The following is a 27,469-nucleotide window of genomic DNA, read 5'->3' on the forward strand; positions in this document are numbered from 1 at the left end:
CTTACTTTAAAAATTCATCCATGCTATTGCATATATCAGCAGTTTGTTCCTGCAGTGGCTTTATAATGTATCAACTTGGCTAGGCCTAATTATATTTCCCAAAATTCCCTTCCTTGTATTTTTCCAGTTACAGGAGACATTTTAGCGTGAGACTGGAGAGCAGAAGTGAAGCAGCAGCCATTTTGTTCTTGATGTGGGCACTTCTGCAGCTCACACGTGCTGTAACTTATCTGCTGGTTCACTTTGCTAATATGGGGCAGCAGCAAGGCCTATAGCTGACCCACCTTTTCTTGGATCCTCCTTCAGCTTCTCTGATTCCTGGGCCAAGTGAGTGTTTAGCAACATACTTGTAAAAGCCAGTGGCAAAGGGCAACACTCCTCCAACAGGGTACCACATCATAAAGTTGGAGATGTGAGGAGTCACATGGGACTTGGTCTGTCTTCATGGGTTCCAGCTTGTCCCTGATCTCTCCCACTTGACATCCATCTTTTCTTCCCACCTGCCTACCCTGTGGACTTCCAGCTTTGCTCCAGCATTAGATAAAAAAACAGAGACTTACAGAGACTGCTTACCAACTCCAGCAATTGTGTAACGTCAGATCCCTGTAAACAAATCACTATACACACACATACATGTGTGTCTGCAAATATCCTGGTAGCTCTGTTTCTCTCATTGTGACTGATACAATTCCTTTTTACTGCTGCATAAATTGTCATTGTATGGATGTACAATTTGCTGATCCAGTCACTAGTTAATGGACATTTGGTTGTTTTCAGTTTGACAGCATGAATACAGCTTCTAGAAATGTTCACATACAGGTCTTTGTTTTGGCAGATTATTTCAAAACATGGCACAGTAGTCCCCTCTTATCCCCAGGGGATATGTTCCAAGACCCCAGTGGATGCCTGAAACCACAGATACTTCTGAGCCCAACTGCTGTTAACTGGAACACGCTTCTGTTCATACCATCTACCCACAGATTTTAATGCCTTTTCCATCTTAACTAAGCACTTCCCACACTGTGGCTGTAACTTTTGCAGTTTCAGGTGTAACAGCAAAATTAGCATAGATTTTTTTTCTTTTTCACAATTTCCCAGGCAAAAGATTCATTCTTACTGTAGATGTTGTTACCATATGTACATTTTTTCTCTTTCCTGAAGTTCCTTAAGTCAAGAGCTTTCGCCTTTTCACTTAAAGGAAGCAGGCTACAGCTTCTCGTTGGCGTATTCAGATTGCCTGCATCACAACTCTTGCACTTTGGGGCCATTATAAAGTAAAATTAGGGTTACACATAAAGCAAGGGTTACACAAGCAGTGGGATGCCATGACAGTCGATCTGAAACAGAGAATGATGCTAAGTGATAAAGTGGTGGATAGTATATACTGTGTGAATATGCTGAACAAAGGGATGATTCATGCCCAGGCAGGATGGCATGAGATTTCATCATATGACTCAGAACAGTGAACAACTTAGAACTTATGAATTGTCTGAGCATGGAGGCTCACACTTGTAATCCCAGCAATTTGGGAGGCTGAGGCAGGAGGATTGCTTGAGCCCAAGAGTTCGAGGCTGCAGTGAGCTATCATCATGCCACTGCACAGAGAGTATGGGCAAAGAGAGACCCTGTCTCTAAGAAATAAACAAACAAAGCCTCAAGACATTTCTGGAATTTTTCATTCAATATTTTTGGACTATGATTGACTGTGGGTAACTGAAACCATGGAAAGTGAAACTGCAGATAAAGGGGGACTACTGTATATCTCAACTTTTAAAAATTGGTAATACAATGGACAGACTCTATCCATTTATCATCTAATGTCAAATTTTATTCACCTTTTTTCTTACAAGATGCTGTCATTCAAAATGTACCTCATAGGCAACTCAACTCATGCATACAGTAGGCACTCTATAAATGTTTTAATAATTAGGTATTTTTTAGAATGACTAAAAATCCAGATGTAAACTCCCAATTGGGAAGTGCATAATCCCATTGTAGACAAAATATATAACTTTACAGGAAACATTTTTATAAGAATTTGCCCCAAAGAGGGAACACTTAAAATTTAGAAATTAAACAATAAAAATGCAAAAGCCAGATGAAACACAATACTAACCTATTTAGACAATGATCCCTGGATCGGTGGTGCTTACAGACCAAGAGTTACCTGCACCCTGTGGTGTAAGACCATCTGACATTCAGTTAAGAAGAGAATTATATACCTAATACCCTCTTAACTGGAAATGCTGCGAGAATATATAATAGCCTATGAAAACATTTTAGCTACATTCCTTTATGTGAACACACAAAAAATTTAAATATATATTTTATTCTCTAATTTTAAAAAACCAATTATTTTCATCTTAAGCAGCAAGAATGATCCACAAATAAGTATGAAGTCACTTTTATAGAAGCTATGTTAAATTCTGGAAAGTACCTTGGGAGATAAGCTCAAGAACCTTAGTCCAAATATAAAACAAATCATTCCATTAAACAGACTTCCTATGTTTTACAAAAACAAAACAGGTTGTGACTACATGTGATAAAGTGTCTCCTATCTTAAAACTATAAACATTCACTCCAACTTAAAAAAAAATAGGACTATTATGATACGAAAAAATTAAAACCAACCAAATGTTGACAAGTAGCTATGCAAACTTATAAACATAAATGAATGCTCTAGCTAAAAAATAAAACACCTACTGACTATATTTTTCAAAAACTATATAATTCTATAAAAATTTAAATATGTGGACTAACTACATCAATACATGGAAACGTATATATAAAATATTAAGTGAAAAAAACGTTAAAAATATAAAGTGATTATAACCATGTAAAGGTAAATAAATTACAATAACAAAAACTGAAGTGAATTTAAATTGAAAGACATAAACAGATTCAAATATTAGGGTTTTTTCTTTGTTGCTTAAGATTATAACAAAATACAAAAGAAAAAAAAGACTATTATTTTAGATAAAATTATACTCCTAAACTTAATACTGAACTATACGTGAACTCCTAAAACAGATATTTAAAATGTAACTTCTATATTTCAAGTGTATCCTATGAAGGAGATCAGCCCACATTTGCTGATCTTCATTTTATAACTGCCCCTCTAAAACATAAAAAGAAAACATTTTAAAGCACTAAGTGAGAAAACCAAGCAGCATGCTAACAAATCTATCTACTTAATCTGTTTTGCTTCTGCAAAAAGCCACTAACAGAAGGTTTTAAAAAACTAATTCAATATACATACTTTACATAACATATATTTATGCTATAAATATTTTAAAGAATGGCTTTTACATAATTATTTCAATATATATCTCATTAATTTCATTCCAAGTTATGTAATATAGTCTTTTGGATCTGTTATTGAAAATTATTCTCTTCATGATTTAGAAAATGGCTAATTTCTTGGATAAAACATAGCATATTTAGAAGTCCGAAAGCCAAGTAGATCTCTTATTTCATTTCGGAATTTTGACAGATCTTGACGCAGTTCATTTAGATTTTCCACAGTTGCTTGATCTGTACTTTGCATCTTCTGTCTCATGGAAGTCAAGTAACGATGCACTAGGCAGCACATCACTTTTTGATAGTTTTCATCTCTCTTCTGTTTTAAATTTCTCCATTCCTTCAAAACAACAATATGATACTAAGGATATGCAGAAATAATATTTAAATGAGGTGGAGTTCAAAAATATATTCACAGACACAAACACATCTTTAAATGCTTTATTAGACTACAGTATTGCTACTACATGGTATAATATTCAACACTTGTTTAAAACAAATATAGCCTGCATATTAGTTTAATGCATTTAATTTTATGCTTATCTTGATTGAAAAAAATTAGTCTTAGGAATCCTTAGTTTATAGCAGGGATTGGCAAACTACAACCCACAGGCCAAATATGGTCCATATCCTGACTTTACAGCCTGTGAGCTAAGAATAGATTTTACAGATGAACATTTATCATCAATTGATAATAACATTAATTTTAAACTCTAGTTAAGGGAAAATTTATCCCCTCCCAAAAGGAATTCCATTCTTTTCACTAGTAGACCTGTATTTAAAAAAAATTATTACTGTTATTGTTATATTTTGAATTTTATCCATAAAAGTTTTGTGAAAATTTGTTTTCTCTCTTCTTGTATCACTGCTTACACAATATCTCTGATTTTGTCTCAGCCTGAAAAGTGTAAACTATTTACTATCTGGACCTTTACAGAAAAAATGTCCCAACCCCTGGTTTATAGTAACATATATTGAATTATTGATGTATTGAATGGCTTTCAAGAAGAACCAGAAAAATATGAGCTGATTCTAGTAGTCATTCTTTAGCTACACTGACAGAATAGGTATTTCGAATATTTCCCATGTTTTAAAACTATGAGATGAAATTTTATATATTGGAGGAATCTGAAAAGTAAAAAAAAATCTCAGTACTGTCTCTCATTCTTAATAATTATATGTATGTGTATATACACACACACACACACACACATATATATTTGTTTTGAGGTGGGGTCTCACTCTGTCACCCAGGCTGGAGTGCAGTAGCGTGATCCTGGCTCACTGCAACCTCCACCTCCTGGGTTCAAGCGATCCTACTGTCTCAGCCTCTTGAGTAGCTGGGACAACAGGCATGCACCACCACACCCAGCTAATTTTTGTGTTTTTAGTAGAGACGGGGGTTTCACCATGTTGGCCAGGCTGGTCTCGAACTCCTGACCTCAAGTGATGTGCTTGCCTCAGCCTCCCAAAGTGCTGGGATTACAAGGGTGAGCTACCGTGCCCAGCCCTCTCATTCTCAATAGTATTTATTGAATCCTTACTTTATGTTGGATGCAATGCCATACATTAGGGAATATAGCAGTGAAAAAAGTCAGACAGTCACAGCCCTTAGGGAACTTGCATACTTATGCTTTAAGAAATATCTGAGATTAGGAATTGTTAAAACTTTTATGTTGCCATTCAAGCTTCTAATTTCTTACCTTTAAACTGTTTTGCCGTTTGACCTTGCCTTTTGATGTATGAGAGCAAATCCACTTACTGAGGCTACTAATCATATAGCAGATAGTCTTTGGTGAAGGAATGATGTTGAAAGGTGGAGGTAATGTACATTTATCATCAAAGTAGCTAAGCCATAACTTCGCTCGAGCAAACTTCCATTCTTTGTCTTCATGATTCTATATAAAAGGCAAATTAAAAAGCAAAGCAAAGTAGAATATGAGTACACACACAAATATGGGGGATATTTCCACACCTTGTAGAAAAAATTTTGTTCAACATCTGCAATTATTATACAGTACTTACATTTTAAAAATCTATAGTTAATTTAAAAATACTATTTTTCAATTCTTACAATCTTTGGCTCTCTTATCTATTGTATGCACTTAGTATGGTCTGAGGAGAATATAAAGTTTTTAAAAGAATGAACTTACTGCTATCAACTGAAAACTTTTATGAAGCATTGCCACCAGCAGTTTGGTAAGCACAATCACAACCACCACATTGTATGTACCAACAATGACAGCTCCCACAAAGGACTGCAGTTCTTCTCCATAGCTAAATCTTGTGACAAAGATTGCCACATGCGCTAAGGAGAAAATATACCAGAACAAAGCAAAGCAGGTGCCAATGAACCTGTAAAGACAATTGCATTTCTGTTTAAAAGGCAATTAAAGAAATTAGCAAAAACGAATAATTTGTTTATATCAAAATTATTTAAATAAAACATTGATAATCCATGAACAATTCTTTATTTAAAAATGATGTTGATTTCCACAGTACAGATATGTCTTACTTTAAACAAAGAGACAGGCCCTAAGAAGATAAATTATTCATAACTGTTTAACCCCTTGCTGCCTTTCTGTCTGTTCACAACAAGGCAGCCTATATGATTTGTTAATATCTAATTAGATTTTGTCACACCTCTGCGCAAAACCTTCAAATAACTCAATTTCAATAACTCAAAATCCTTACAAGGGCAAAAAGGTCCTACATGATCCCCATTACCTTTCTGACTTCATTTCCTACAACTCCCCCTCCAATTCAACACATTGCATCCACACTGCCTGCCTGGCATTTTCTTGAACATGCCAGTCATGCTCCTACCTCTGGACACTGGCCTTTGCTGTTCTCTCTCTCTGTAAATGCTCTTCCCCCAGAAATCTTCTTCATGGCTTGCTCCTTTACCAGCTTTAGATCCTCACATGAATGTTATCTCTTCTGGGGCACTCCCTAGCTCTTTAGCTAAAACTGAACTCTGACACACAGATGCTCTTTAGCTCATGCTTTATTTGTCTTTGTAGCCCCGACCACTGTGTAACATAGTAAGTATTTTACTCCTCTTTTTATTGCCTGTATCACCTCCCTAGAATGTTAAGCTTCATCAGGGTAGTTTTGTTTACTAATGCTTCATTTGCTCAGCACTTAGAGCATTGTCTGGTATATAGTAAATGCTACACTGACACTCATTAATCTTATTCTTTACATAAGATGACACACAAAATAACTAAAGAATAGTTGACACATAATAGGAACATGACAAATGTGTCCTTCCACACCCTTTCTCTCCATTGTTTTATTTAAAAATGAGGGGAGGTATTTTGTTTACTCAAAGCAGGGTGTTCAAATCCTTATGATACATTAGAGAAAAAAATGTTCATGAAGTTCTAATGATTCTCAATTCTAATGACCTCTTAAAAAGTGTTGAAGCTGTGAGTGTTTCTGGCTGTAACAATGACTGAGAGTTGCTACTGACATTTAATACCTGAAGGACAGAGATGCTGAACATCTTGCAATATATGGGACTGACAAAGAATTGCTCAAAATGCTAAGAACACACAAGATGCCAATAATTCCTCTGTTAAGATAGACTGCAGTAGGGAAGACAAGGTAATAACCTGGACCCACTGTTTAAGATTCTGTATGTAAAGATGACTATAGTGACTCATGAAAAATAAGTATTTATTAAAGTTTATGAACATTAATAAGGAACTTCTTAAAGAAAATTTGAAGTTCCGTTTCTATAGATACTAATTCATATAGAAGATGGTTAAAAGACAAATATATTTACTAAAACATTTAAAAGACACTCACGAATGGAAGGTATCATTGCTTTGCTGTTCACAGAAGATGCCTACACAGTCTTTCTGCTCCTTTGAAGTATATCCTTTATCATACAGTTGTGTCAGTCCAATTGTGAAAGAAAACAAAACAAGAAGAAACATCCCAAGAAATTTTCCAAAATCTTGTAACATCTGTCCCATTGAAATCTGTGGAATATATTACACAAGTATTCATTAAGATTATCAGAAAAACAAAATATTAAATATAAATGACCCAGCAACAAAAGGAAGACAAACACATAATCCACAGGCCACCCCTTCTATTGCATCTGGTTGAGACAGACCAGCATTTTAAAAACATTGAAAATCCAGCTGCCTAACAAAAAGTCATTTTAAGCATACCAACACTATCATTGTTAGGTGGCACGTTCTTGAACCTGGATCAGGTTTTCAGAGGACATTATTGCTATGGAGATAGAGGCAGAGATATGGAGATTTAAGAAAAGGCTGAATTTGCAAGGGATAAAAGGAAAATACCCTGATCAAACTTAAAGAGAAATAAATGCTTATATTTACATAGCTTCTTAAATTTTACAAATATAAAATCATTATGGGGCAAAGTATTTCACCTGATTTTTGAAACCAATTCTAAACCAATTCCTAAAATCAGCATTTCCTCCTACGGGACTGCCCTAATTTCTTTTGCTGAGGTGACAGACTTTCTTTCACTTTGGGTCCATTTTAAGAAAATACTATGTGTGCAAGCCAAATGAGGGTGTCCAGTATTAGTAGTGAGTATATTTTGTAGTTTAGACATGTATAGTGCATATGGAAGCTTTAATCCTAATTTCATTCTCCTTCAAAATTTAGATTAGGTACTTTTCATAAATTCTTAGTTTTTAAATTGGCATATAAATTTGGGGAATAATGTGATAGTACTTTTTTGACCCAGAAATTCTATCCCTAGAAATTTAACCGATAGAAGTACACAAAGATGCATGTATATACAAGGATTTACACTGCAACATTGTTAGAGGTAGCAAAAAAATTTTAGAAAATCCTCAATATTGTTTTTAGTTTTTATTTTTAAATATTTTTTTGGGGGGGACTTTCCCGCAAAAACCGGAAAGCCTGCCAGACAAATTCTAAAAGAGCTGTAACATTACTCAACATTGTTTTTAAAAAGAATGAAGAACACTACATGTGCTAGCATACAAAGATGGCTATAAGACAGTAAGTCCAAAAAGCAGGGTATAAAACTGTATGTATATGTGGAACGGCTCCCATTTCTATTTTGTTAAAGGATAGACAAGATACATATTTTAATATAGATATGATTTAATATGCATAGGAAATTTCTGGAAGTTCACACAAGAAATTGTTAACCATGTTTATGGAAGTATATATAGCTAAGGGTATAGAAGGCAGACTTTTTTTTTTTTAAAACAGAGACTCTGTTGCCCAGGCTTGAATGCAGTGGCGCGATCTCGACTTACTACAAACCTCTGCCTCCCGGGTTCAAGCGATTCTCCTGCCTCAGCCTCCCAAGTAGCTGGGATTACAGATGCCTACCACCACGGCCGGCTAAGTTTTTGTATTTTTAGTAGAGATGGGGTTTCACTATGTTGGCCAGAATGGTCTGGAATGCCTGGCCTTAAGTGGTCTGCCCACCTCAGCTTCCCAAAGTGTTGGGATTACAGGTGTGAGCCACCATGCCTGGCCTCATTATTTTTAATATACAAAAATTAGTGTTTTGAAACAACCCTTCCTCAAATTTAACAGGTCAAATTTATATAATTAATTACATCAAACTTCAAATAAAATTCCTAATTGGCCCAAATCTGCCAGCATAGCACATCCCCGCTCTCAGTGATACAAAATGGTAGCCACAGGCAATTGGCCAGATGCTTCCAGCCCACTAAAGTGGACCAGCTACTTAAGTAGAAGAGGTGAGTTTAAATTCTTAGGCCCGCCACAAGCTAGTAACCCAGACTCTGCCATAGTGGAGAGATCCAATATGCCTGACTTGTGCTTTTGACTAGACCATGCGGTACTTTTCAAGGGCTATGCTTCCCTTACTTGGCCCCCTTATAAAATTCTGACACAAGAAGCGGGGGACACTTAGAATCAGAAAACTCAAAATATGTAAGAAGGAGAAGAAATGCATTTTCCTCTTAATTAATGACAGCTTTATTGGATCACCTTGAGAAAGAAAAGCATCCATTCAGATTGTGGTTGCTTAGAATAAAGCTATACCATCTCAGTAGAGAACTCAATCCCTTATGACAGTAAGAATACAGTAACTGCTTTTGATAACTACAGAAAAGATCACCTTGAGGAAAGTCTGGACACTGTAAGCTTACAGGTAAATCGGGTTTTCCAGTAGTGGCCATGTATGATATAATTTTAATTTTAAAACATGTAGTCAAAGTAGCTTTAATTTAACGTAAGTTTTAAATAAATGTAATCCGAGTTCAATATCAAGGTAAAATTCTGAATGAGAACACCACAAACTTCATGACTTGCTTAAATTTTAAATTTAAAAAGAAATTTTTAAGAGACAGAGTTTTACTCTGTTGCCCAGGCTGGAGTATGGTGGTGCAATCACAACTCACTATAGCCTTGACCTCCTAGGCTTGAGCAGTCCTCCCTACTCAAGCCTCATGAGAAACTAGGTGCATACCACCATGCCCAGCTAATTTTTAAAATTTTTTTGTAGAGAAGGTCTTGCTATTTTGCCCAGGCTGGTCTTGAACTCCTGGCCTCAAGCTATCCTCCTGCCTCAGCCTCCCAAAGTGCTGCAATTAGAAGTGTGTTCCACCATGCCCGGCCTGACTTGTTGTTTAATAGCATGATATTGGTTCTTATACAAGAAGAACTAAAAGTAGAACAGTGGATGTCACTTAGGTGAATACTGGCTTGAAGATACTAACCAAATATTCATGTGAAAGGCAAATATTAAAAACAGTAAATTTATTTTATACCAAGAGATTATAAGGTTTATGTATTTGTAAAAGTAATACTAATGCTTTCTCAAATATTTTTAAAAACTATTTGGCAGTTTAACTTGAGAAATATGAAAACTTGTGAAATGGAAAGAGAAAGGTAATTAAAATATTAATACTGAATTTACATAGGAGTTAATACTAGTACACACAGAGGAAAAAACCCTTGCTAATCAGAGAAAGGGAATTTAAAGCAAACCACTAAATTAGCATAACTTAAAAAAAGCACCAAATGCTATTAATGTAGTGAAACTATTTTTATACTGCTTGTGTTGCAGAAAATTAACACACTCTACTATAAAAAAATAAAAATACTGAGGTGTCACGTGGATCACATATTTTGATCTGTTAATACTATTTTTGGAGACTTATCCTTAGAAATAAGAGGCAAAAAGCCTCATACACACGAGTACTATGCAGAACAACAAAAACAACCTAAATCCCTGATAAGGGAAAGGTTGCTATCATTAGGCTCATTAAATTACAAAAGTTGCTAACAAAAGAAAGCAATAATAATGACAACTTCTGGTCATTGTCTTTCCAAATCTCCCTCCAGAATAAAGCCGTAATTGTCTGTCCAAAAGTTCTATCTAAGCAAGCCACCCAGGCTCAAAAACCTCCTTTGCACATGTGGTATTAAAATTCCTGGCAAAGAGACCTTCAGTCTCTTCAGTGTTCAGCCCAGCCTGTCTTTTTTAGCCTCATTTCCCCAACTCCAATCCACAGTCCAACTATAAAGGATAGGCTGTCTTCTCCAAGCACACTGTGCTTTATGACTCCACACTTCTGCATGTTATCTCCCTCTTTGTCCTTTGCCAGGCAGGCTTCTCATCCCTTCAAGGCTCAGATCAAATGCCACCTCCTCTAAGGAGCGAGCCTTCCTGACTCTCTCCAGCTACTTCCTCAGTCATGATTCCAAAGTAACTGTTATTGCTAAAACAGTCTTTTTGACTTCATACTAGTATTTATGTTATGTTTGTCTCCTCTAGCAGTCTTTAAGAGCAGGCACCATGTCTTAGTAAGTTCCAGAGCCCGGTGCATTAATTAAAATGTTGAATGATTCTTAACATTTTCCTAGTTTCTTAATTAACTTAGCTAATTATCACCAAGTCCTGGTTCTAACACTGTGTGAGCTGGGCCTTAGTTTCCTGATCTATACAAGGGATACAGTCAAATGCTGCATCTGCATGTAATTTTCCAGCTTTAACCCAATCAATTTAACCAGTATCTCTGAGGGTAGGACTTAAGAATCTAGGTTGAACATGCTGCCCAGGTGATTCTGCAGCCCCACCAGTTTGGGAACCCCTGGACTACATGACTCCTCAGTTTCTCTAACTATAATATACACCAAAAATGCAAAACACCTGAAATAGCTCTTTACTCATTAGAAGCAGCACCAACATGCCACTTATATTATACAGGCTACTAAATAAAACCTGGTAATTATCCAGTAAAACCAAACAATTCACTAGAAATAAAACACACACTCATGTCTCAAGTACTAAGCTTTCTAAGTTTTCCTGTATTATTTTTCAGGTCTGCCATAGTTAACTAACTATAAAAGGAATGGACAAAATGGACCTAAACATTTATATAAAGCCCACCATGTGTCAAGTACTCTGGTATGCATCTTATATACACTGACCCATTTAATCCTCACAACAACGGATTAAGAAACTGAGGCTCACAGACACTATAAACAGTAAGTGATGGAGCAAGATTTTGAACCAACCTGTCAGAATCCAAGGGGATGTTCATTCATTTGTAATAGTAGTTCTAATAATCAGACCAAACAGAAAAGCAAGACATTTAGATACAAGCACTTTCAAGTACCACAAATGTTGAGGCCTAGGAATGCATGCATAGACCCTCAAGAGCTCCCCTCCTTTGGTCTGATTTGCTCATCACCACCACTCCAGAACTAATCCTTGCCAGAGACTTCTGCTTTGGGGCTCCTCCTCAGAGAAACCTAAACAATGTAAGTGCTGCCTTTAAACTGTCTAGAATCACATGATGTGGCAGATTTCCCTAGGAAACATTTCAACCTCTGGGAAAGAAATGCACCTCCTATCCTAAATGGAGTAGGAAGGGGAGGAACTTTAGGGAAGAAAAGGGATTAATATTTGAGAAAATTCCCAAATAACATATTCCCCTCCAAAAAAAAAACCAATATTTTTTCCACTTAGTTTCTCTAGATGTGAGGCCTGAAAGCATGAGGTCAAAAACAAGCTGAAGTGGGAGACTTGTTTCTTTTGTAAGGACTTGTTAGCATAGCACCAAAGAAAAGGTGGTGATGTTTTACAGTGGGAAGGGGAAGAAAGAAAGAGGAAGGGCAAACAGGTCCACTCGACTTGATGTCTGGGTCTTATCAAATATGACAATCATAATAAACCTTAGCTTTCTCTGGATTGATTTTGGATTTGACAGTCCCTTGGACAGCAGGAGTAAAACTCCTTGAAGGGTTGCTTTCTCTGAAGGCCTTGCCTCTTTCTCTTCTATCCTCCTCAACCCACTCCACCCTACACTTTAAATGTCAGATTCAGTTAGAACCCTCTCACTACTTAGTACCACTAACTGCCCTCAAAATATAAGCATACCTCATTTTATTACCCTTCACTTTGTGGTGCTCCACAGATACTGTGTTGTTTGTGGCAACCCTGTTTTGAGTAAGTCTATGTGCGCCATTTTTCCAACAGTATGTGCTACAGATGGGTAAGAATCAGGGACCCACGCAGCAGAGTCTTGGAGCAGGAGGAACTGTTAATAAACACATCTTTTGTACTAAGCTACAAGAATAAAGACAGGAAGCGTGTGGGACCTGAGAGGGCCCCACCCTGGGACCAGGTAAGGAAAAAAGGAAATAAGGAAATAAGGAAAAAAGGGTAGAGTGCTGTGTGGTCATGGGTTGTTCTGTCTAAATTATCCAACTGTCAGTGTAAAAGGTTGTTTAATTCATTTGAAACATGTGACTTGAATAATTTTTTAAAAATCTGTAAAGTATTAAAGCCTGCCCACAGAAGTTACTATACAATAAGAGTTAATGAGGGAATCATATTATTCTGTAATATTATACAACCTGCGGGGTGATTTAGTATAGTGATTAAGACCACTGGCTCTGGAGCCAAACCACCTAGGCTGGAATCCCAGTTCTGCTACTTACCAACCATGTGACCTTGCGCAAGTTACTTAATGTCTCTATGCCTCAGATTCTTCCTCTGTAAAATGGAAATAAAAGAGTCTGCCTCTTAGAATGGTTGTGAGGATTAAATGAGGTAATAAATGTGAATAAAGACTTTAGAACAGTATCTGGCACATAGTAAGGGCTCAATAAATGTCTGCTGTTATTACTGCTGTTACCACAATTATGTACAGATTCTATCTTCATGTCTTTTTTTCTTTAAAATATAAAGCATTACTGATTTATGCCCAATCATGTTTCTTGTATCTGCTGAAGTGGATTAGCTGGCATCCTTCATAAAAGCAAGAGAAGAAACAACAAAAAAATGCCTATTTATTTAGCTTTGTAGTTACTGTTCCCTTTGGGTATATTTGTATTTTGTTCATTCTTCTGTTTAGATCCATATTCCCCTATGTTATTGTAGTCCTTCCACCTGAAGGACTTCTATTAATGTTCCTTGTAGTGCTGGTCTCCAGTGATGTATTCTTTTAGCTTTTGTGTGTCTGGAAAAGTCTACATTTTACCTTCATTTTTGAATGATACTTTGTGAGGTAGAGAATTCCAGGTTGACAGTTGTTTTTTTTTCTTTCAGTGCCTTACAAATGTCACTCCACTGCCTTCTTGCTTGCATTGTTTCTGACAAGAAATCTACTGTCATCCTTACCTTTCTTTTTCTGTATATAATGACCTGTTATTCTGTTTGCTTTGAAGATTTTTTCTTTATCACTGATTTTCAGCAGTGATATACTGAATATGATGTCCCTTGGTGTGATTTTCCTCATGTTTCTTGCGTTTGGAGGTTTATTGAACTTCTTGGATCTGTGGGTTTGTAGTTTTCTTCAAATTTGGAAAATGTCTGCTATTATTTTTTCAAAAATTTTTTTGGTCTCTCATTTTTTCAGGGATTCCAGTTACATTAGTATTAATATTAGGCTGCCTGAAGTTGTCCCAGAGTTCACAGATACTCTTTTCATTTTTAAAAATTCTTTCTTCTCCATTTTATTTTGAATAGTTTCTATTGTTACCTATTCAAGTTTACTAATGTGTTTTTCTACAATGTCTAATCTGTCATTAATCACATCCAGTGCATGTTTCATGTTACAGTGAAATTTTCATCTCTGAAAGTTTGTTTTTTTTTTTTTTTACATCTTCCATGTCTCTACTAAACTTTAAACTTTTTGTACGTATGGAACACAATAATAATAACTGTTGAAGAGTCGTTATCTGATAATTCTAACATCCATGTTGCTTTTGGATAGGTTTTGATGAACACATTTAAGTTACTTGGAAAAAATTTAATCCTTTCACATCTTGCTTTTAATATTTGTTTGCTGAAACCAGAACAGTGTGTAGGCTGGAGATAACTATTGAAGCAAGACCCTTCTGAGTACTCTACCCAATGATCAGTGTATTAAACAGGCACTCTCCTCTACGTGAGCTCTAAGTACTGTTTCCACTAATCCTGTCGGATGAGATGGTTCTTTCCCTGCCCCAGGTAGTGTCCTCACATGCATATGCTAATCAGTACTCTGCTGAATACTCAAGGGAGACAACTGCAGATCTCCAGAATTTTCTTTCTGTGCTGCTGTGTCCTCTCCAGTACCTTTCCCGCAAACTCTAGTCTTTTGGGTCTCACTGGCCTCTCATATCGGTCTCCTAAATCCAGAATTCTGCCAGGCTCTGACTGCACTGACCCACTCTGCACAATAGCCTAAAAATTCTCACAAAGCAGTAAGCTGGAGTAATCTTTGTTTCTTGTTTCTTAGAGATCACTGTTGTTTATTGCCTTCTGTCTAGTTTCTTATAAGCTGTTGTTTCATATATTTTGTTCTTTTTTCCTTTTTGATTGCTTTAGGTAGAAGGGTAAATCCAAATTGACTCTTCATTCCTAAACAATATTATACTTTCTCCTTTTTTACCCTTTAGAGGGGTCCATAAAGAAATTTGTAGTATAGAAACCTAGTTCTGTCATCCATTTTCAGTTAAAAAAAAAGAAAAAAAATCAATGTGCATGTAAAAACACTGTAGACTCTTGATTAAAGCATTCATAGATGATATTAGTGACAAAAATAAATCAAAAGAACAGATAGTTTAAGCCAGTGTTTCTATGGCTTACTATGTTTTAGAAAAATACAGAGACTTGCACATATTTCATGAAAAACAGGTATGAGGTTAAATGACTTTAGGTAATGATGATTTGAATAAGGCTAAACAAATTTCTTTCTTTCTCAGAGGCTTTAATGTGATAACATGCACTGTCAATTCCCAAAAGAGGTATACAGTATGCAGCGCATCCCAAACTTACTTAATTCAGAGCATCTCACAGGACTTGGTTAAGAAAGAGCCATACTTCAGGCAACACTGTTGCTGGATGACAGCACAAGCCTAATCAAATCAGGTTTTTCCTATATATTTTATTTTCATATCCCTGTTTGGAGAAGGTAATTATGCCTTTTATTTAAAATATCACCTTTAAAAATATGAGACAATCTAAATTGTTAGTAAATTTTGAATTAAGGAAAAATGAATATCGTTCAGATTTTCAGAATTAATTAAGCAATAGTATTACATAGAGCTAGCAGAGTTGACCCCACCTTCTGAAAACAACCAGTTACTAAACTCTGTGGGGTAAATGCAACCAATTGTGAGTCTTTTCTTTGGTGCAAAGTGACTGAAAATTTAGTCTTGAATTCTCGTACATAATAATCATACTACTTTGGACAAATCAAATCCCATCTCAAAAGCTCAATTTCTTTAACTATAAAGTATTACAAAATATAAAGCTGAACTACATAGCCTCTATAAATTTTTTAGCTCTAAGTATGCTACTTTCCAACTTATTACATTTAATATTTATTAAACAAAAGTGAAGGTATTCTTTTAAATATAGCTTATTCAAAATCATCAAATATGATCATTTTTGTTTGCACAGGTCCTCCTTTATACTTACAACCTAAAATATTTAAAACTTTAAATGTGAGATTCATTTTGATAAAAACCAGATTTTTATGTTACTCTACTGTCTGAAGTGTAATTATATTTTAAACATATCTATGTCTATGGAGTGAGGGGAGGAGGCTAATGGATCACAGCGTAATAAACTTGGAATACCTGAAAGCAAAGGATTATCACTGAGCCAGAAGCAAAGCAGATAAACATGCTGTGTCCTTCTAATTGCTACTTATTCTCAAAAGCGAAGTTTAGCTTTAATATCATGAGAGAACAGTATTCCAGTGGACAAGTAGAAAGATGTAACAATAATGACATCTAACAAATGTTCTTTAAGAAATTTTAATTATTTACCTGTAATGGACCCAAGATAGAGCTGGTTGTATACATAAAAAAGAGACGAAGATAACTTAGAACATTTGCAAATGCAAAAAGCCCTTCTGCCACCAGTGTAGGATGGAATGCATCCCAATCCTTCCGATCAGCAAAATCATGAAACTAAGATTAGGAAGAAAAAGCCAAAGATAAATAAGCTCTCTCAATTTAGGAAAATAAAAGCAAGTATTCTGACTGTTGAAAGAAAGCCATTTTAATTTTGTCTTCTTATAGGGGGATCTCCACTTATATTTTATAGGGTTCTTCTTTTTAAATAGAAATAATATTTTAATAAAAGATTATTATGTATGTGAGGCATTATCACTCTACATGAAGAGGTTTTTCCATAAACTCTTAAATTTTAGAAAATTAAATAATTTTTAAATGATCATTAAACTTTTTATCAATGAAATGTTGGCTAGTTTTCTTAAATTCCACAACACAAACGTTAAGTACATGTGCTGTCAATCAATTCCCTATTATATTACATTAACCTACTCCTTTGACTTGGAATTAAGAGTTTTTTTCCCCCTTTTAAATACAAAATAAAAAAGAGGGCATTATTGTACCTAGACATAGTGGTCAAATGTCCCCATTGCCTGGGATAGTTTAAGATGCTGTACCAGTTGTCCTGGCATAATTATTAATAGTGCCCCCTTTCACTCTCAAAATGTCCTGATTTGGATAATAAATTATATGGGTACTCCACTTATAGAACTAAAGAGATAAATCTGAAAAAGCAATGTCTGTCAATCCCATTATCAAACAATTTATCTATATATGACCAATTTTTTATTTTCTTAGTAATTTCACACTCTAGACACTGAACATAACTAACATATTCCATAGTACTGATCGATTAAATAGAATTTTTTAATAAAGTAAAATGATGTAAAATAATGTTTGCCTTTTCAATAATCTATAAACTAATAAAAAAACAGAGAATATTGTATATTTTAGTTCCTTGAATGTGACACCCCAGAAAAATTCTAAACTCAGGGTTTAAACAAAATTAGTTAACATAAAATTTATTACCCTTTCTAGGCTTGGGGGAGCTTAGTAAAATTAAAAGTTATCTATAAGGGTAGATTTTTGTCAAATTCTAAATAAAATATATAGTTATTAGAAAAATAACATTTACATCACTTTTAAAGCTGATAATCATGATTTGAAATGTGTAAAATATTACATAATGGAATGGAATGGAAACTCTTTTTCTGGCAGATATAAAGATATCTAAAACTAATCATTTTAAGTTACTTTGTTCTCATTTTAAGTATATACAGGTTAATAAGCTAAAAGAACCTAGGGTCAGATATAAGGAATTGGCATGTAGTAGAAAGAATATGCCTAGACAGAGCAGGATTTAAATCCAGTCTTGGTTTCTTACTGTGTGGTTTGGACAAGTTGTTTAATATTTTTAGGCTTCATTTTTCTTATTTGCAAAATGGGAATAAGGAAATAAGGACTTCAGTCTCAAAGAATCCCAGGGTAGATAAAAAGAGATCAAGTATACCAAATGTCAACTATGGTCCCTGTTATGTAATACATAACCATCATGTAAAGGTAAGTAACACCCTGTAAACTACTGGTAAAATAGGAAACTATGTGCACACAGATAGGCTTAGAATGAAAACACACCAGACACTGATCTGGCTCAATGTAACTCTGAGTTACATAGCTAAATATCTTAGTTATCTCCAAAATAAACTTAATTTGTGCCTTCAATTGACATAGTAAATAGTCACCTTGTTGTGAGCAACCACTTTGAGGGCAAAGGTTGCCAAATAAAGAGAATTCATGACAAAACTGAGTTGATTACGAGATTCTTCTAAAAAGTCTTCCAACCCTTCATACCAGAGTCTTTTAATGTCTGACCAAATCATCCCTAAGAAAAGGAAGAAAAAAATCAGATAACACTTTCTTAATTCAGTAATAAACTAAATAATACTTTAAGACTCAAAATATTAAATAAATAATCCTTGGGCCACCTATAGCCTTATTCAAAAGAAAAGTAACAAAAACAAAAACATTTTAGTGAAAAGTTCTTAAAATCTGAAAGAAAATAACCTTAACTTTCATATGATTTGAAGAAAATAACCTTAAGTTTCATCTTTGGATGTGGAACAAACATAAGAAACCAAATAAATTGATGCCAAACACACATGGGCACAAACACACATGGATACACACACATGGACACACACACAGGGATACATACATACACGGAGACACACACGGATACACACGGACACATACACACACATGGATGTGCGTGCACAAACATACACACACCCCCGCCCAAGGGGCTCAGTCCCTGATCCTTTTCTTTACCTATACTTACTACTTTAATGATCTCACCCAATCTAATGGCTTTAAATATCATCTATATGGCAAAGGCTCTCAAGTTTATATATTTAAGTTCAAATCTTTTACTTCTACAAATTTAAGTAAACCTAGTACCAGGTTTCAGCCTATTTTGTTCTGTGAGTGCAAATGTCAAAAAAAAAAAAACAAAACCACTGCTGCTGATTGTGCATAGTGGGCATTGCACCCTCCCTTAAATTCCATTTTATTCAGAATCAAAACCAGTCTTTACAATGGCCTGCAAGGCTCCATATTACCTATCCTCTCTGACCTCATCTCCTACTAATCTTTCCTTGTGCTATTCTAGTCACGCTGGCCTCCTTGCTTCCTTGCTGTTCTTTGAACATGTGACTCCTGCCTTTAGGGCCTTTATACTGGCTGCTCCTTCTGGCTGGACCCTCCTCACTCAGAGATTTGCCTAACTACTTCACTTTTTCATGTCTTTGCTCATCACCCTCCCTGACTACCCTATTTAAAATTGCAAACTCTTTGCAATTTTAAAATTGTCCCCCACTCCCAATTTTCCTAACTATGCTTTTACCTTTGTTTTGTAGTACTTACCTCTTTTCTAACACTGAATATAATTTACTTATTAGGTATATTATTAATTGACTATCTTTCCCCCACTTTGGGTAAGCTCTTCAAGGGTAAGAATCTTTGTTTTATTTACCAATGTTTCCAAATGTCCTGAAAAGTACCTGATACAAACAAGGTGCTAAAAATATTGCTAAATGAATAAATATACAAAAATAAAAACCAAAGCAAACAAACAGAAAAACTTTCCCTTTTTTGGCCAGAAGCTCCTCTATAACTATATATTTTTAGGAGTACCAGACTTCAGTAACATAATTCAGGATCATTTTATGGTACACTCCTTCATTAAGTCATTTTCAGGAAGAATATAGAGTAACAAAAGAATAGAGTGCTGTAGCATCACACATGGGTGGAGATCAAATTAGTCCAATCAGAATCATTCTCTGGCTTATCAGTAGGCAAAATAATTCCCCTGGGAAACACAAGAAACATCCTTGAAGATCTCTGTTCAAAACATTGTAATTATGCAGTACCCATATTTTATACAGAAAAAAAGTTTTTAAAACATTTGCAGATCTGACTGAAAAACATTTTTAACAATTCCACCTCAGTATGTTTTTACTCAAAATGAATAGATGAAAACTGTCTAAAAATGCTAAATGAAATAGTCTAGCAGGTAACATTTTATTAACTCAAATACTGTTTTATTTGGGGAAGGAGTAGGAATGAAAGCTTTCTGATATTTCTCATGTTCAATCTTCACCTACCACTCAGAGCTGTGGAGCAGAAACATATTAAACAAATCCTCTAGGACCATACTTTCTTGAAGACTCAAAATTATTGTCTAATCCTAGATCCTGATGTGTGCAAATCCTTATTTATGAAACATCTTCAAACAAAAACCCTTATATTTAAACTTTAAATACACTCCTGTTAATATTAAATATCAAACTAAGAAAGATGCTTACAGAAATGTATTTCTGTGAAATGCAATATTTCACCTAAAAGAAACTCTTAACAAAAACTTACAACATGAATTGGAGAAAACTTGATCAAAAAAGACAGACATGAAAGTACAGTGAAGATCAGTTGGTTAGTTTCCCAGCTCCTCTGCAATACCCCCACAAAAATGAAGCTAATACACTTGATGTATTCCATGTTTCCAAGCTGGATCAAAAAGAACAAAGTAAGTTTAAACTAATCCAAGCAATGCAAACACTACATAACCAACATTCTATATTTTAGGGTCTTTTTTTTTTTTTTTAGAATTAATGTTAATAACAACATTAGAAAGCAGCAATCCCAGCCATCTTGGGATTTCTCAAGGGTTTGATCTTAGGTCCTCTCTTTTTCTCAATTTATTCTTTCTCCTTGTGTCTCACCTATGCTTATAGTTTCATATACCACCTATTTTCAGATATTCATACCTTTCTAACTCAAGCTCCAGACCAACTGCATGCTTGCCATCTCTTTCAAATATCTCAAAGGCTTTTCAAACTCAACATATCCAAAACTTTACTCAGGATCTACCCCCCAACACACAAATCCCCAAACCTAGTACTTTTCCAAAAGACCAATATTGCTTAATAATCTCCCTGTCCTTCACCTCTCATATACTATGTATTTCCATGTCCTACTGGCCTTACATTATAAATATCTCTCAAGTCTGTTCCCCTCTCTCTTTATCACAATCACCCTAAGTCCAAGGTACGCATCAGCTCTCATCTGGATTAGTGCAACAGCATCGATATTGGTCTCCATCTACTCCTGCCACAGCACCATCCTCCCAGCCCATCCTCCACATTGTAGACAGAATGATCCTTTCGAAAGGCAAAACTGATGATGTCAGTCGCCTACTTCAGGTAGGCAATAGTTTCCCCTTGTTCTTAGTATAAAGTCAAAATTACTTAAGCTGACCCACAAGGCCATGCATGGTCTGGTACAATATGTTTCTACAGCGTCATCTTGAATCAAGATCTTCTAATTCTCCCTGCTCCAGTAATGTTAGCCTTTACTCAGATCCTTCTTTGTACCATTCTCTCTTGCCACTGGGCTTCTGAATGTGCTTTTATCTCATCCTAGAGTAGCTTCCTCTCCCAGTTCCCTCAGTTGACATCTATTTATGTTTTAGATCTTAGCTCAATTATTACTTCCTCAAAGTGTTTTTACCAACCTCCCTGACTAGGGCAAATGCCCCTATAATATGCTTGCTCTCCTAACACTATGACCTTTAATCAATAGCACTTAATCTATTTTTGATTTTTCATTTATCTGTATGATTTTCAAGTCAAGTTTTTGATGGTTTTATTTGGCTTTTATTAGATCATAAGCTCCATGAGTGTAGGGGCCATATCTGCTTTTGCAAACAGTGCTTAGACAAAGTAGGTACATGACATTAAAAAAATACATTTTTCTAATAGCCATTCTATTATGTTTAATAGCAAAAATTAAGTAAAAGGATACCACTAATATTCTGTGCATTCCTCAACAAATTATTCTCTTTTTACGTACCTTCCTTTTTATAACCTAACCCTACTTTTTTTCTGAAAAGCTAATGAAAGCAAACAAAACAAATATACAAAAATTGGTCATGATGAATTAAAAAGTCACTGTGTTCATTGTTTGAAATAATAAGTTGAACTAAGCAATGACTTTAGGCAAGCAAGCAAAATACTCCTCCATGCTCACTTAGAGCAGGTTTGGATCTATATACTGAAAAAAAGCCCAGCGTGACCTAGTTACATAAAAGGCTTAAGAAGACTTCCTTGGCAAGGCTTATTGAGATCAAACTGTTTCAAAGCAGAAGCTGTGCTGAGGAAAGTAAAATACTTCCAGGAATTTTACTGGCTTAATGCACATGCATTCTTCTAGTGAGGCAGAATATGGTTAGAAAATTAATCATATTATGTGTGTAAGGGGGTACATGTTTATATACATGTAATATCATTGAAAACAGCATCATCATTCTTAAAAGGGAAGAACCATAGTTTTACCATTATTATGAAAATCGGGGACAGTAGTAATATTTATGCTATTCAAAGAGTGGTATGACTTAGTTCGGTGAATTTTTACTCATTGCTAAGACATACAAACTTTAATTTGATTCTTATACAGACTTGGGTAAGCTGAATACAACAAAACACAGAAAATATTCTTTCTTACTACTACTTAAGCAATAGGTTATAGAGATAAATGTTATAAAATTTCATCTGTTTAAGACTAAGGAATATATAACAATCAAATAGTTGAAATGAATATAGGGAAAGTGCTTCTTAGCAATTTTCTTTAAACTAATGTGTAAAATACGTCCAGGAATTTTTTAACTACTCAAATAGCAATACAAACATATTTCACATTGAAAAGAGTCCCACAATCCAATATAAAACCATATATGATAAAGTTTAAATTATTTCCTAAATTAAAATATTACATTTTAGATAAGAGCAAAACTACAGGAAATAAAAATATTAACAAGAAGGAATTATTTAATTCTCTTTAACCTAGAGTTTAGATGTATATTATTTTTACTTTACCTAATTTTAAACATTAATGCATCATGGATTGAATACTGTTAAAAGCAAAACTCTAATTACAATCAAGTTACCTGAAAGTAACTGATTTTCAAATAAACATTCTAAAATATAAAAAGTATTTGTATAGCTAAAGAAGAACTAAGGGGGCCGGGTACGGTGGCTCAAGCCTGTAATCCCAGCACTTTGGGAGACCGAAACGGGTGGATCACGAGGTCAGGAGATCGAGACCATCCTGGCTAACACGGTGAAACCCCGTCTCTACTAAAAAATACAAAAAACTAGCCAGGCGAGGTGGCGGGCGCCTGTAGTCCCAGCTACTCGGGAGGCTGAGGCAGGAGAATGGCATGAACCCGGGAGGCGGAGCTTGCAATGAGCTGAGATCGGGCCACTGCACTCCAGCCTGGGCCACAGAGCGAGACTCCGTCTCAAAAAAAAAAAAAAAAAAAAAAAGAACTAAAATTGACCATTGTGAAATAACTTATCAAAGTACTAAATAATTGAATCAGGAATGTATTAATCAAAAGATAAATACGATCAATACTTTGTACCACAGATAAGACTAAATTTTAATACCCTTTTACTCTATAGCAAATAGTAGATGGACAGATGGGAAGTGCTGAGGTTAAAAACAAGGTAGAAGATACAGATGGAAATAAAGAAAGTGTCTTTAAAATACCATAAACAGATAATGTGATTCTACCTCAACTCTCCACATGCACCCCGACACACAGAGGGCAAGATAAGTAAAAACTGTAGAAGGTGATTTAAGATATTTATTATATAGTGTAATACTTATAAAAATATTTTCAGAAATAAAATGTCTAATACTTTTTAAAAAACTATCATTTCTGAAGAGATCTGGCTATCACTACAAAGAAATGATTTATGGAATGAGTCACCAGGGACTCCTTTAAATCTAAATTAAATAATGTTTCCAAAATAGAGATAAAGCAAGATGTATGTGCAAAAGTTCATAGGTTCTAGGCTGGGCACGGTGGCTCATGCCTGTAATCTCAGCACTTTGGGAGGCTGAGGTGGGGGGAGCACAAGGTCAGGAGTTCGAGACCAGGCTGGCCAACGTAGTGACGCCCCATCTCTACTAAAAATACAAAAATTAGCCAGGTGTGGTGGCAAGCACCTGTAATCCCAGCTACTCAGGAGGCTAAGGCAGGAGAATTGTTTGAACCTGGGAGGCGGAGGTTGCAGTGAGCCAAGACCTTGTCATTGCACTCCAGCCTGGGCGACAGAGTGAGACTGTCTCAAACAAAACAAAATGAACACCAAAAAGATCATAGTTCTTAAAAGGAAAACTAATGTTATAAATGAAATAGAATAGTTAACTTTTAAAGTGCAGAACAGTATAAAATAGTTTCAAAATACCTAAGAAAACTTCATATTCTTACACCAAAAAAGCATTCACGTGTTAAAGCTGTTTTTCTGTTTTACAATCATAAATAACTGTAGGGTCTGAGAATAAATAATTTTAAAATTCCATGTATTTGAGAAATATTAAATAAGAGATATGCTTCCTTATCATCAAGTTCAGGAACATTTATCTTTAAAGACGTGTTAGTTAAGTCTTCAGTGATCATGGAAGTATTCAAATTCTTGTGGAGTGAACACTGTGAAACTGTAAATTGAACTCAATATTCACAATGCCATCAAGCAAGAAAGAATTAGTGGGCTAAATAAAGACAAAACCTTTCAAACTAACTTGATACTTACCAATAATCCACAGTATAAGAAGATAGTCTATTCTTTCAAGGGCTGGCCCCATTGTATTTTTCTTATCCTCATTGTAGACAAGAGAGTATAGATTAAGCAACAGCAGGAATGTGAAATATGATGCTCCATGAATGATAAATTTCATAAAAGGTGTGTGAATGATTCTGCCAAACTGAGATTTGGGAGCTATCAAATAACAAAGTGACAAAACTGGCCAAAAGATGCCTACTGTCAAAACAGTCATTATCTTCTTACAGGTGGGCTTGCGTCGGTAACCTGACATCTGTCCAAACCAAACAGTGTTCAGGAACTGCTGGCAGTTAGACTGGGAGACAAACTGAAAAGGACATACACACACATTAAAAAGAAAAAAAGTAAAAGGAAACCTTTAAATACTGATTGGTTGATATTCAAAGTTTACTGAATAAGAGTTTACAGATCAGTTCTATACATTGAACATAGTTTTGTTGTTTCCCTTTTTCTAACAAGTAATAAAAGCATGTAGAAGTTAGGAAGACAGACTATGGAGCCAGATTACCTAGATTCAAATCTGGGCTCTGCTACTTGGTAAATGACCTTTACCAAGTTTTTAAATTTCTTTAAGCCTCAACTTCCCCATCTGTAAAATGGGAATAATAATAGTATCTACTCATAAAGTTGTGAAGATTAAAGGTAAAGCCCTTAGAATAGTGCCTGGTTCATAGCATGCACTCTTTAAGTATTAACTATTATTATTAGCCTACTTAGCCATTTTGTCATGTTTAATATATAAAAACTCTTATAATAATATTTATGAAATTTCAAAGTTAGCACGCACAATCCATAGAAAAAGATACCACTAACTAATGTTGGACATCTTCAGTGTAAAGAAACTATTGAGTTTAGTTACAAGAAGCCAAGATGTCAAGATAGCAAAAACAATAAAAAGCTAAATATTAGACCTATTCTTGCTCCAAGAAAACACTGCGGATTTTTTAAAAGGTATTAAAGACACTCTTAAGCCTGCTTAAAACTGAATTTCATGTGAGAAGAAAAGGAAAAAATATTCCCAAATATGAGAAAAATCTTAGTTCAGGTATAGAAACTAATTTACCAAAGTTTACAAATCCTCTTAGTTGGCAAATTTCATAGGCAATATTCTTCCAATATAATGCTCATGTTGTGAAGTGTAACTTAAGGGTCCTGATAATTCTATATATAATCATGTGATCAGGTTTGAAATTATTATAAAACGATATTATTCAGGTAATCCACAATAATATTTGGTCAACCTTGTGTTTTAAAATGATTTATCCCAAAATAGAATATAATTTGTAGAATTAACACTGTAGTGAAAAAAAGAATTGGACACAGTTTTGTTGTTTATTGTGCTTTCGAGAAAATTTCTAATATACTATACAGTTGGCCCTCTGTATCTGTGGGTCCTACATCTGTGGCTTAAACCAACCATGGATCAACAACATTTGGAAGAAAAAATCCACAAAGTTCCAAATAGGCAAAACTTGAATATTCCTTACAGCAAGTACTATGTTGATCAAGTACATGAATGAAATGAGGTGTAGGCACTGTATTAGGTGTTATAAGTAATTGAAAGACACTTTAAAGTATATGGGAAGATTTGTGTATGTTATATGCAAATAATTTTGGCAATTAAGTCTTACTTCATTCTTTACTCTTCTGCTCAGATTCCAATGTTCTTGGGAAATCTTAATTTGTCCCTCAAGGTGAAATGCTGGGAGAGAAACAGATTTTCCTTTCACCAATGACCAGGTTTAGTAACATCTCAAATTTAGTAGTTTCACCTTTCCTCCAAATATCAAAGCAATCTCAGGACTGATTACTGTCCTTGCTATGCCTCTATACAATGATGATTTAATTCACAGTAATGCTAACTATGTATTTGGAATAAAAAGTTTAACTAGAAATGTTCAAAGTCTGCAGTAAAAGATGGACACTCTTTCTTCCCATCATCAAGAGGTGGGGAAGGGGGAGGTCAAAATTTCCTACTCTTCAATTCAACAGGCCTGTGATTGATTTAACTAGTAGATTCTAACAGAGGTGATGCTATGTGACTTCTGAAGGTAGGTCCTAAAAGACCATGCATCTTCCACCTTGCTCACTGGAACACTTGCTCTTGGAGCCATGAACTGCCATGTAAAAAGCCACTTTGAAGCCACCACGCTGTAAGGAAGCCCAGGCTACATACAGAGGTCACATACATGCACCCCAGTCAGCCCGCAGAGGCTTCTCAGATCACATCCTCAAAGTCTGCCCACTGTGATGGCCATGCTTCTCCTTGGTTCCTGCTGTGAGTTCTGAGGAGCCCCACCTTCTGTGGACTCACCCATCTGAGCACCCAGACCACTCAGAGCTCCCTGTTCCTGAGGCCTCAGCTGCTGCTCAGACACCAGACATGTGAGCGGAGAAGCCTCCAGCTGATGATAGCCCCGTCATTTATCTCCAGCTGAATTCTCAGACACGGAGAAACAGAGACAAATCATGATTGCCATGCCCTTTCCTAATTCCTGACCTAAGAATCTACAAGCAGAATAAAACGATTATGAAATTATTATAAAATAACTATGAAGTGTTTTATGCCACTAAGTTTCAGGGTAGTTTGCTATTCAAGATTGATAACCTAGACAAAGCTTACCAACTGTTTGAGAAAATATCTTCCCAATTGATCATATTTAGAAATCTAGTTTTAAAAATTACTTTACA

At 35.3% G+C, this 27,469-nt stretch overlaps 1 protein-coding gene across 2 annotated transcripts in view; it reads right to left on the reverse strand.

Moving 5' to 3' along the window:
• Positions 1 to 3,013: 3,013 nt before the first annotated feature.
• TRPC1 (transient receptor potential cation channel, subfamily C, member 1) overlaps positions 3,014 to 27,469 on the reverse strand; it is an 81,841-nt gene continuing 57,385 nt past the window's right edge. For both annotated transcript variants that reach the window (XM_011958079.1, XM_011958078.1), the window contains 7 exons: positions 24,749 to 25,085; positions 18,338 to 18,477; positions 16,569 to 16,712; positions 7,114 to 7,289; positions 5,454 to 5,655; positions 5,004 to 5,198; positions 3,014 to 3,640 (listed from right to left, as the gene is read on the reverse strand). In XM_011958079.1, coding sequence (XP_011813469.1) covers positions 3,413 to 3,640; positions 5,004 to 5,198; positions 5,454 to 5,655; positions 7,114 to 7,289; positions 16,569 to 16,712; positions 18,338 to 18,477; positions 24,749 to 25,085 — 1,422 coding nt within the window. In that variant the 3' untranslated portion in view covers positions 3,014 to 3,412. The remainder of the gene's footprint in view (positions 3,641 to 5,003; positions 5,199 to 5,453; positions 5,656 to 7,113; positions 7,290 to 16,568; positions 16,713 to 18,337; positions 18,478 to 24,748; positions 25,086 to 27,469) is intronic.

This window comes from Colobus angolensis, unplaced genomic scaffold (assembly GCF_000951035.1).
Source record: "Colobus angolensis palliatus isolate OR3802 unplaced genomic scaffold, Cang.pa_1.0 Scaffold46, whole genome shotgun sequence".
NCBI classification, from domain to species: Eukaryota; Metazoa; Chordata; class Mammalia; order Primates; family Cercopithecidae; genus Colobus; species Colobus angolensis.